Source organism: Podospora pseudocomata, chromosome 4 (assembly GCF_035222375.1).
Source record: "Podospora pseudocomata strain CBS 415.72m chromosome 4, whole genome shotgun sequence".
NCBI lineage: Eukaryota > Fungi > Ascomycota > Sordariomycetes > Sordariales > Podosporaceae > Podospora > Podospora pseudocomata.
Window position 1 is genome coordinate 3097512 of NC_085888.1, and position 11180 is coordinate 3108691.

Below are 11180 nucleotides of genomic sequence, written 5' to 3' on the forward strand. Positions count from 1 at the left end.
GTGGACTTTTCAAGACTACACAGCAAATTTGAGGGAGCTTCTTATGTAACTGTCCAATCTCAAGGCTCTGGGAAGAGAATGAAAACATACGTGCATCTACCAAAACATTGAAGATTCTATTTAAAAACTACAGTGACAGATATGCACCCTTCAGCGCTCACTCTTGGTCCGCAGACCTTTCGGTCAATGCATCACCAAGGTGCTCAAGGGGAGACATGACAATCTTCCTGAATCTGCTGCATTTTGCTCCCTCGGAAGTATTGACACTTCCAAAGCCTTCTCCCCACGTTGGATTTGGACCTATCTCGTCTGTATCTAGACAGGTCAAACACGCAGCCACAACTTGAGCGTACCTTTCCCCCATATACACTGGTAGCTCCCTTCTCGCAATTTCCACTAGGTTCTGCTTGACGACGACCGCCTCGTAGTTTTCTTTTATGTTCATGCCGGCAGCTTCCCCCAGCGCACTGGGTTCCAAGCTGCCATCTTTCAGCACCGAAAATGACCTCCACAGCCCAATCTCAAGGAGGCAAACGCCCATGCTGTAGATATCGTGCCCATTTTGGCGGTTGCTTCGGTCTGACCGTGTTGTTCGGGGTGTGGATAGACATCTTTCGTCCAATCTTTGGGAAAGTTGCCGAGGGGTGCGCCGCAGTGCACAACGTGTTGTCAATGAGTGAGATACAGACTGCCAAATCCGGGCGGTGCGTGGGCGTTTGATACCTCACAGCTGAGAGCGACCGAGTCCTTCTTGCTTGCCATCTTATCCTGTTCGTCACAAACCGAGTCAGGCAAGTCCTCCGAGCTGTCGTTTGACCGGGCTCCCGGCCAGATAGCCCCTTTTCTCTTCACTTTCCGCGGTACGTTGCGTTTCCGTAAGCTTTGTTGACTGCTCTTCCGTGGAGCCGCCCTGTTACCCGCACCTCTGTCTCTGGACCTCCTATCCTCGATATCCTCTCTGTCCCTTTTTCTTGCACTGAAGCTCATTGTTCTTTTGATGGTTGTGCCAATTTCCTTGATACCCGTACCAGCCCGGTTGATGCCTTGCTTCAAGGTGTTGCGTCTGACAAGTCCCCCCTCCACCGGTGGTGCAGCTGCCTCGGGCGGCTCGGGCGGCGCCGGTACCTCTGAAACCCGCGTTCCGTCAGAGGTGAGGAACAGAATGGTGTCGCTGCGGATAGAACAGTGCGCAGCCAACCGATCGGAATGGACCTTGAGTACCGCTTTCGCGAGCTGGAGTGCCAGGGAAAACCGCGCCTCGAGGGACACTTTCTTACTGTCGATCAGCTTCCTCAGGGTTTGTCGATCTTTTAAGTCCTTAGGAAGTAAATAGATCACCCTGTACCCATCAAAACCAATACAGGGCAGAACTCCCCGCAAAAAGTCCGTGTTCTCCAAGTTGTCGGACGTCCACCACAGTCTCGTGGCAACGTGTCTGGCGAGCGCTGTTGCCTTTGAAAAGTCTCTGTAGGTTTCCACAAAGACTCGCACCGGATGATCGGAACGATAACTCGGGGGCAGCACCGCCATGGTGGAATACCCCCTTGGCCCCAAGTCTTGCTCTTCATGACCCTGGTGTAAACTAAGTTTGAATTCACATCCGTGGTTAAGCGGCTTCAGCTTGAGAGTGTGCATGGCGAGATTGACGATGCTCTGTAGGTTGTTGATCCCACCATTTATGGTCTCAAATTCGTTCATGACTGTGGTTTCTAACCCAGTTGCCCACTGCACGCGCAGGATCGTGTTGTTTTTCTGTTGCGGATCCGGCACCAATCCAAGAGCCTTATCGAGCTTGCTGTGGAGCTCTGTTATGGCGCTTCGAATAGTCGCTATGTCGTTACTGGCGAAGTTGTTTTGGTAGCTGTTCAAACCGCGACGCAAGTTTCAGCCTCATGGTTCCAAGTTGGCCGTCAAAAAGACGCATTGTGGCAGCCGCTTCTTCAGCCCCCGCGTAACTGTTGACAAAACTGCGAAGCCTTTCGGCCAGGCTGATAGAAGCGTCAAAAGCCCCCAGAATATCAGTCATGATAACGAAGGTTGGGCTGCTCCTGCGCGGTTGGTGTGTAAAATGATCAACGGGCCAAAAGCTGAGCTGTTGGGAGACAAATCCTCAAGTGGCCGGAGTCAGGACATCTTACCAGCTCCCAGCAACCCAACAACAGAACCTCTAGGTGGGGAACAAGTGCCTTCCTTGTTGACGTGGCCGGGAGAAAAGAAAATAATGCATGCAAGGCTCTGACCAAAAATGCAGCCAACCCCCCTTTTGGTCACCACAACCAATCGCGGACACAGTCCAAATCTCTTGGTTGTACGATGGCTGCAAATTCAGTGTCTTGAACAACCGGTGATAGCCATTTCTTCCTCACGCGCCATTGACATACTGACATACACCACAACCTCAAGGGTCCCAAAGGTAGCAACGCGGAACTTGGCGCTGACCAGTGACCTCAGCCTATCGCGGCTACAGTTATCTGAATAGATTGCTCAATGAGTTGACACAAAGGGCTAAACTGTCCCCTCGAGATACTCAGTAATCCCCGGTGCTGCAGACTTCAGGGTGGGTAATAAGCTGAGTTGAGATGGGATGACGCTCGATTTATCCCATCCCACGGCTCCGGGACCTTCGGCTCATCCCACAACCCTCGCTGTTTGGCTCATCTCACTGGTTCATGAAGCTTCCGGGCGGTTTTCTGGCCCACCATCTTTCTTGGCAGGGTTATTAGCCACACGGCCGCCCTCACCCTCACCCTCACCGACTAGAGACTGTAGTCCGTGTGACAAGGGCTGGATATCAGGGTTTGGAACAGTAGTCCAATTCAGCTAATAATCTTAAATAGCCTCGAGGTCCTTGGTGAAGAAAAGAAGAAGATCTAGGAATACAAACAGGTCCAGAGGACACGTATTTATCCATCACCAAGTGGTCCGTGCCCTGTGGCCTCACCCTTGATTTCCTGCCTCACTTCCAACCACTGGCTCACGATGTGCAGGTAGATAGCAGTTGGGCCGTGGTGTGGCCGGTTGGTCCGTTGACGTGTGACAGTCCGGGACCCCCTAAGTTAAGCTCAGGGGTCGACCTAACGACAACTTCAACACCACAAACCCAGCCACTACCAGTAGTCTAGAGATTTAAAAAGCCTTAGGAAATATAGAAATATACCACACGGCGTAAGATACAACGGGCGTTGAATGTAACCAACCCCACAGAAAAATAAAGCAATTTTGGCTCATCCCACAGTCCCATCTCATTAGCCACCATGGCTGGAGTGAATCTTGGTCAAAGTACACTGGAAACAGGTGTATGAATAACGAGATATGTACAGGGAGAGACTGAGGGTCTCTAAACACATACAGGTGGTTGTAGTTGAGGAAACATGGAAAAGACGAAAGGAAAGGAAAGGAAAGGCAGCCAGTTGCTGTGAAATTCACATATGTTGAGGTTGGCCATATTGGCCCAAGACAGAGCTATTCAAAAGAGTGTACGTACCGCACCCACAAATATCCTTCATTTTTGGACGAGATTTGATTCTTGAGAATTAACACCTCAACAAAACTTTCTCGCACAAAGTCTGCCTTGTCGCCGCACTGTTGGTTGGTGTAACATGAAAGGGATGACCGTAAACCGGCTTTCATGGGTCCCTCGATGTCCGGTTGTAGCACAAGATTTCCCAGTCTGTCTCGAGTAGACGAACTCCAAATTCTACGGCTTGCTGCTGCTTTGGGAATAATTTTAGCGTGAAAGAAGGCGAAAGCAGGCCAATCAAAAGCCGTTCCGTGCCCCCGGCCTCGACGTCGCCGGCGCCGGACCCTCTGCGACGCCAACAAGGCCGGAGAGACGGGAAGTGAAAAAAAATTAAATGGCTAATTTCCAGTATCATCAGAGAAAGGAGGAGATTTGAAACCTAGCAAGTACATATCTCATACTCAACGGGGGGGACTATTGGGCATGGTGTCTCCAGTGAGCAATGTCAATTCCTACTCTTCCACAGATATCCTCACAGCAACTAACCTCCTCAAACACTACATCGCACTTCTTCCACCCAACGTCACTCTTCCTCCTCCACCACCTCCACCGCCTGAAACCTCTCCCCAGCAAACCACTCCACCGCAAACCAAAACTCTTCCAAACCTCCCTCAAACCCCTCCTTCAGCGCCTGCACCACACTCCTCTCCCCCTCCTCCCTCAACTCCTGATCATCCACAAACCCCAACCCCTCCGCAATAAGCACCCACGCAGCCGGGGAAGGCGGGTACCCCACCTCCACAACCTCACACCAAAAATCCCAACAGTCCACCTCCCGCCCAAACACCGTCACAGTCTCGCTCGGTTCAGGCAGTTCGTTAAACTCACAAAATATACGCCTTAACTCCAACCAGGACTCCCTCGAGGTTATCAACCCATTCATGTTCTTCCGTGATCGAATCCTAGCTTGCTCGAGCTCTTTCTGCTGCGCAGGCGTCGGAACCTGCGGTGTTTCCGCTACTGCAGCAGACACCTGAGTTGAAAAGGCAGGGCTGTCGATATTGGGGGCAGAGACTTGCGTTAGGAACCCAGAAGATGTCTCATTTGTCGCCGGCGGTAGTGGTGTACTGCTAGAAGCACCCGCTGTTCTCTCGGATTGCCCCCCCTGAGTAGGTTTTAGCGGGGTAGACGCCCCTTTCCGTGCCTTTTCCGCTCGAATCCGCTTCAGCTTCCGTTTCAGCTCCTCTTTCTGGCTGCCTGATGGCAATGGTGGCGACGATGCCGCACTGGCAGCTCGGGGTTGTTTCTCCCGCTCTTCCACACAGCTTGAGGCCTGGGCCTGGCCTGCTGTACTCGTTTGGCTGGTTGACTTGGCTTGTTTTGCAGCTTTGGCCTCCGCCATCTTTCTCTTTTTTTCCCGGAGTGCCTCATATTTTTCCTTGTCTTTCTGGCTCAATTCCAGTTGCGTCGTGGGCGGTGCCGTGGGCGTGCGGGACGGAACAGTATCACTGGCGGTAGACTTCCGCGGTCGCTTTGCTGGCGGCAGCTCATCGCCGGAGCCAGAATCCCTTCGTTTCGACAAGGTCTTGACGTATCGATTCCGCCACGACTGCCAGGTATGATGTGGGTACTGTTCTTCCAGCTCTTTGTATGCATTCTGCCCAGACTCTGACCCTTGCCACCTACCCAGATGCTGAAGCAGAATCTCATCATCTTGCTTTGTGAATTCCCTCCTCTTAGCCCACTTCTTTTCGACAGTCGACGATGTAGTCGATGGCGGTGCAGCTCGTGCATCACTTGACGATTTAGACTTGACTAGCGTCGGGATGGGAGGCGGAAGCGGGTGGACAGACTGTTGTGGTGGGAGGTGTAAAAGTTTCTCAACGTATCGTGACCGCCAGGACTGGTAAGTGTGGTGAGGGTACTAGAAACGGATAGTCAGAAACACCCGCTATTTGTGGTCAACGAGCCGTCGTACCTTTGCAGCCAATTCTCGATAGATGGTATTGCCCTTGATGCTCTCCCCGACCTCTTCCTTCTGCCTGATCCAGCTCAGGAGAATCTGATCATCTTTCGGTGTGAAGGGGGTTTTCGTACCCTTCTTGACGGGAGCAGAAGAGCCGACTGGAGTCGCAGTTGGAACAGCAACAAGATACTCCTCCTTGTTGACAATTTCCCCCTTGGAAATGCAATCCTCCACAAATTTGGAAGAGACAGCACCAGCCGGAGCACCATGTGTAATGAGATAGTCCCAGATCAGCACATCGGCAAACTTCTCCATTTCTACGATTTTGCCGCCATTGTTCTGTGTCATCTGTTAGTCTTTGTCAACCACAGATGGTGGTGGAAACACCTACCTTGATCTTTCTAAGAACCTCACTGCGAAGAGGCAACCGCCTGGATACGAAGAACTTGAGACCATTGAACAGAGTACCCTCGTAACATCCATTGACCCCCTCGTAGACAATTGGTTGTGGCATGGCAGCGGGGTGGCGGCTAACCCTAACCCTTCAGGGTTGTCGCTTACGAGACTGTGGTGCTCGATGCAGCTATGCAATTGGAGGGGCCGCTGATCGCTCAGAGCATCACGGGAGATCCCCTATTCCACTGTATATAATGGCCGAAGTGGCATAGCAGAGTCGAGCAAGCAGTCTTGAGGGTGAGGAGTTGCGAGCAGTTGGTCGTCGTCAAAGACCCGATGTGGAAGTGACCAGGGTTAATTGTGGCGCCGAGCGATTCGCAAGCCAAGTGTCTGCGCTTTCTGTCCCACGGCTTGAATATTATTGACACTGCTTCGGTTGTAGAGAAATGGGTGATCAGTTGTAAGTAATCCAGTAGAATCACGTCGCCAAAAAGCTGTCGGTGGTGGGGTTATTGAACGAAGATGCTTTTTTTCCGTTTATTCATGCTATCTGTCAGCACGCGTCAAGTTGGGGTGTCGCGCAATCACGAGACGTTGGAAGTGGGGTGTCAAGAGGTCAAAGAAAAACGGGGCTTCTCGAACAGGCTGGGTTTCTTGGGATTGCTGATGTAAGCACTGCTTCTTGATGCCTACAGCTCATTGAGGCCTCGTTTTCAACTCGTTCTCACGACTCGAACCGGTGGACTTGAGAATGAGAACGGAAAATAAGAATCGCGGCTTTTTCTTGACATCATATATACATATATATATATATATATATATACATATATATATTATCGAGCTCTTATTCCTTTAACTTTTTTCGAGATTGCTCTTTGCGCCGCCAAGTTCAGCTCCCCACAACGCCGCTCGCTCACTCATCCGTAAGGGACACACAACCAACGTCCGCCGTTTGAAGCTGACCACCATGGGTTGTATTCCATCCACATAACACCCAAAAATGCAATAAAGTCTCCTGTTTTATTATTCATTAATAATAGTAAAGAGGGGTGCTCAAACTCGGCGTCAAAATGGGCGTCATCGCAACGGTGGCTACTGTGGTGTTGGCCATCTCATTCATGGTCTTTGTCACCTTTTTTGGCCGACTACCAGCACTCAGGTAAGACACCCCAGACTGTTGACCAAGGACCATCTCTAATACATACCCCAGAGGCACACCAATATCATGGCTTCACAAAGTAATATGGGTCCACTTCCCGAATCTCCTCAAATCCATCGACCGCCGTGTCACCGGCGGCCGAATCTCCCCAGCTTGTGTCCGCTTCGGGAATTACATGATGTACGACCGACATCCATCCGTCCTGGTACGCCCCCCCCTTTTCACCCCTCTTGTGCTGGTTTCTCACTAACTGCCCACAGATATTCTTCCTCCTCCTCCTCTCCATAGGCGAAATCCTCTACCTCCCCACCGCCTGGCCTCAACTCACCCCCCTCGTCAAACTCACCGGCACCGTCTCCATCATCCTCCCTTACCTCTTCCTCTACCTCGCCGCCTTCACCGACCCAGGGTACATCACCCCCGCCAACCACCCCCAGGAGATGTCCCGCTATCCCTACGACTTCACCCTCTTCCACCCAGGCAACGAATGCCACACCTGCCACCTCCTCAAACCAGCCCGAAGCAAGCACTGCTCCGTCTGCAAGCGCTGCATAGCCAAAAACGACCACCACTGCATCTTCATCAACAACTGCGTCGGGGCCAACAACCAGCACTGGTTCATCTTGCTTCTTCTCTCCACAGCCGTGCTGACGGCGTACGGCGGTATTCTGGGCGTCTATCTCATGGCCAAAAGAATGAACTTTTTCTTTCCCTACTGGGCGTTGTTGCCTTGGAACGCCAATAAAGGGGAGGGCATGCCGCTGAAAGACTGGCTCGTCATCTGGTCGTGGGGTTTCCAGAACCAGGTCGGCATGGGGGCGGTTACCTTGCTGGCGGGGCTGACGTCACCGTTGGTTTGGGGACTGTTGGGGTATCACGCCTGGCTTGTCTATTGCGGGACGACCACGAACGAGAGTATGAAGTGGAGCGATTGGAGTTATGAGATGAGGGAGGGGTTTGCGTACAAGAGGAAGATGCACGGGCAGAGGCAGAAGGACCTGAAGGTTGAGCCGGCGTGGACGAGGTGGCCGGCGGAGACGGAGCAGGTTTTGGTCAGGACCGAGAGCGGGCAGTGTCCGGCAGAGGATGACCAGACGCTGCCCGGGTATGGGCCGTGGGAGGCGGTTTGGGGGTTGAAAGATGTGGAGAATTTGTATGACATCGGGTTTTGGGATAATTTGGTGGATGTGCTGGTGCCGGGGTATAATTTTCGTGATGAGCCGAGTGGGAAGAGACAGAGGGGTGGGCTGAGGCAGAGGAAGAAGAGGAGGGCGAGGAGGATATACTTGGCGTGAGACGGGCTGGTGGTGGTTTGCATAGCGCCGGTTGAGTAGCTAAGCTCCTGGGGGTTAAAATTTCTTGATCCAAAATTCCCTGGGTATCAAATCTACATCTATCCCGAACTCTCATGCACACACCCACATATGATAATACTACAGTACATAATAAATACACCCTCAAAACGACGGATGAAGCCTCTTCTTCGGCCTCGCCTTCTCCCTTTCCATCAACGCCTCAATATCATCAAACGAAACAATCTCGGGCTCCTCCTGCTCCACCTCCACCACCTCCTTCTTCCCCTTTCCGACCGCGACATCCAACCCCGGCACCACAATCTTCCTCTTATCCTCCACCAACCCAGCCAACCTGCAAATCGCCCACCTAGCCGTCTCAACCCCCAACCCCCCATTCCTCGGATCCCCCGCCCCCGTAACCCAAACCTCCCTCTCCCACCCCTTGTCCCCTCCCTCCAACCAAGTCAAACTCCTCCTCTCTGCTCTCCTCAGTTCCTTCCAAACCCCCACCAAAACCTCCCCTATCCTCTCCTCCGCCCCCCCTTTTCCCTCCCCATTTTGTTTCCTCTGCTCCACCACCGCCGCATCAACAACCTTATCCCCCTTGGTGAGCACAACCACAGTCCTAACATCATGATCCCTCAAGTTCCCCAACACCATCCTATCTTGCTCTTTAACCCCGGTCTCGGCATCAATCAGCACCACCGCTCCCTTGAGCATCTGCCTTTTCGCCAAATATTTCTGAATCTCCACCCCCCAGTCCTTTCTGGACCCCAAGCCATAACCAGGCATGTCAACCATTATCAGGGCGTATCTCCTCGGCTTCTCCCGGTGCATATACTCCTTTTGCGCCTCCCTCCTCGCTTGTCGTGTCGCTCCCTTCACAATGGCTTCTCTTTTGGCTTTGATCTCTTCAAGCGCGGAAGGGGGTTCGGGGGGTGGGGTGCCAAACCCGTAGCCGTTGAGGGTGACTGTGCAGCCTGCTTTACGGGAGGTTATCGCGCTTCCTTGTTTTCGCGCCACCACTCCATGGCTGTTACGGGCGGATGCGCCGAGAAGGCCAGAGAGGGCGTTGATCAGAGTTGATTTTCCGACGTTGGAGCGGCCGATGAGGCAGATTTCCGGGGTGTGGGTGTTGACTGGCAATTCGAGGAATCTGCCCGCGGAATAGAGGAATTTGGGGCCGCCTTTGGAGGTGAAGATTCCTGTTGCCTTGGCGAGGGAGGATTTTGAGGGGGGGGGGGCCGGGAAGGGGAGGCCGTTGGGGTCGTTGGAGGGGGGGGGGGAGGTAGGAGGTTGATTCCAGCGGTGGGATGTACTCCTCTGTTGTTTGTGAGAGGGGTGGTTCGGGGTCGAAGCCGGAGAGGGGGGGGATGGAGTGCCGGCGGGGCCCGGGGCGGGTTGCAAAGGTTCGGGTTGGGAGGAGGATGTGATGGGTTAAGAGGAGGGAGCGGAGGGGGGGGGGCATGGCGAGGAGGTTGGGGGTTGCGCGGAGGGTCGCCATGGTGGGGATTGGTTTGGCGGCGACGGCGTGGTTGTTGAGAGTGCTGCTGTCGGTCGCTGCCGTCGCAAAGCGGGATGCGATTTCAATGTCAATCACTTCCAAAAACAGGAACTCTGCCTGCCGGAAGTGCTTATCTTTGGCTGTTGATCCGATAAGGGTTGGGGATATGTAAGCACCTCCCCGCCAAGCTGGGGTATTTTTCGAGCTCCCCTCCAACAGCTTTCCATCTTCCAGCTTCCTATAACCACCAACAACCCGCCCGATAGCCCGCTCAAAATGTCCCACCTCCGCACCCTCTACCGCTCCCTCCTCCGCGAGCTGCCCCCCCGACCGGTCCTCTCCTCCCCCCGCGCCGACCTCCACCAGCACCTCCGCGACAACTTTGCCTCCTCCTCCTCTGAAAAGAAAGCCGACATCGCCGAGCAGTACCTCTCCTACCTCAAAGCCCAAAGGACATACGTCACCCTGATCGAGCGGTACAACCCCGGCATGGGCATGGACGAAGAAGAAAGAGTGCGTCTCACCGCCAGAAGGGTGGGGATGGATCTTCCCGAAGAGTATGGGGTTGAGAAGGGGCAGAAGTGATTATTGGGACATGGCGTTGCGGCATTTACATGGCGTTCTTGGGAATCTAGACTGGCGTGTTGGAATCATTTGGTTGGGATGCTTTGGGCGTCCTGGACAAGCTGGAGGGGTGTATAATTGTGTAGGATATGGAGGAGTGTACGATAGGGAAATGCTCCTGCTGCCACGACAGAGGTAGCCTTTGCTTGGCAGATATCCGGACTGTACAGGTCTGGGGGAGGCATTGGCATTTCCTGTCAATCAATTGGCGGATCACTTTGGGGGAAGGGATGTGTTGCGGGCATCTTTCCAGCGGATGACGAAGACAAAGGAGTCCTGTTCTAGCTGACGTCGTTGTCTCTCTCCAAACAATCCTCCATCCTCTTATGGTGGCTGGCTAGGATATGTCGCTGTTGCGTGGTACGTACACGCTGGGTTCTGCAATCAACGGATATCTTTTATCTGTGCCAGGATTCAAGACTCAAAGCCAAATCAGGCAGAGTTGGTTCTCGGACCGGTGACAGCCCACGCCTAGAGATTGATGCTTTCTGGGTCGAAGACAGTTGGATTCATCGAAGCAAAAATGGAGCTCTACATCAAGTGGGATGTTTATCTATAGTAAAGGCAGCATATTTGAGGCAGCTGTTGCTCACGTATGAAACCGTTATATTTTGAACCATGTACAAATAAAGTTCTTGTCTTCTGTCAGCCATCCTCGTTATGTTCGCTTCTTCCATGTGCCTTTCTTTTGCAGAAAATCGTGCAAACATCAGGGGGTATCAACATCATCCGTCTGCTCTTGTTCTTCCTCCCATCTCTCCCTCTTCCTCCCTCTT

At 53.0% G+C, this 11180-nt stretch overlaps 5 protein-coding genes across 5 annotated transcripts; 2 read left to right on the forward strand and 3 right to left on the reverse strand.

The window, feature by feature from the left end:
• Nucleotides 1-669: 669 nt before the first annotated feature.
• Nucleotides 670-2026, reverse strand: QC762_406180 (uncharacterized protein; the record flags this gene model as incomplete). The annotated part of the gene is made up of 2 exons (XM_062890070.1): nucleotides 670-1816; nucleotides 1872-2026. The coding sequence occupies 2 exons, from the start codon at nucleotides 2024-2026 to the stop codon at nucleotides 670-672; spliced, it is 1302 nt and encodes a 433-aa protein (XP_062743908.1).
• Nucleotides 2027-4043: 2017 nt separating this feature from the next.
• On the reverse strand, nucleotides 4044-6423 carry QC762_406170 (uncharacterized protein; the record flags this gene model as incomplete). The annotated part of the gene is made up of 3 exons (XM_062890069.1): nucleotides 5818-6423; nucleotides 5439-5765; nucleotides 4044-5384 (listed from the first exon to the last, which is right to left on the reverse strand). Exons 1-3 carry the CDS (start codon nucleotides 5938-5940, stop codon nucleotides 4044-4046), a joined length of 1791 nt encoding a protein of 596 aa, XP_062743909.1. The 5' UTR covers nucleotides 5941-6423.
• A 469-nt stretch (nucleotides 6424-6892) lies between these two features.
• On the forward strand, nucleotides 6893-8276 carry SWF1 (palmitoyltransferase swf1; the record flags this gene model as incomplete). Its single annotated transcript, XM_062890068.1, has 3 exons — nucleotides 6893-6981; nucleotides 7033-7186; nucleotides 7242-8276. 3 exons carry the CDS (start codon nucleotides 6893-6895, stop codon nucleotides 8274-8276), a joined length of 1278 nt encoding a protein of 425 aa, XP_062743910.1.
• A 162-nt stretch (nucleotides 8277-8438) lies between these two features.
• QC762_406150 (uncharacterized protein) lies at nucleotides 8439-9113 on the reverse strand (the record flags this gene model as incomplete). The annotated part of the gene is made up of 1 exon (XM_062890067.1): nucleotides 8439-9113. One exon carries the CDS (start codon nucleotides 9111-9113, stop codon nucleotides 8439-8441), a length of 675 nt encoding a protein of 224 aa, XP_062743911.1.
• A 943-nt stretch (nucleotides 9114-10056) lies between these two features.
• Nucleotides 10057-11178, forward strand: QC762_406140 (uncharacterized protein; the record flags this gene model as incomplete). Its single annotated transcript, XM_062890066.1, has 1 exon — nucleotides 10057-11178. The coding sequence occupies one exon, from the start codon at nucleotides 10057-10059 to the stop codon at nucleotides 10363-10365; it is 309 nt and encodes a 102-aa protein (XP_062743912.1). The 3' UTR covers nucleotides 10366-11178.
• Nucleotides 11179-11180: the final 2 nt, after the last annotated feature.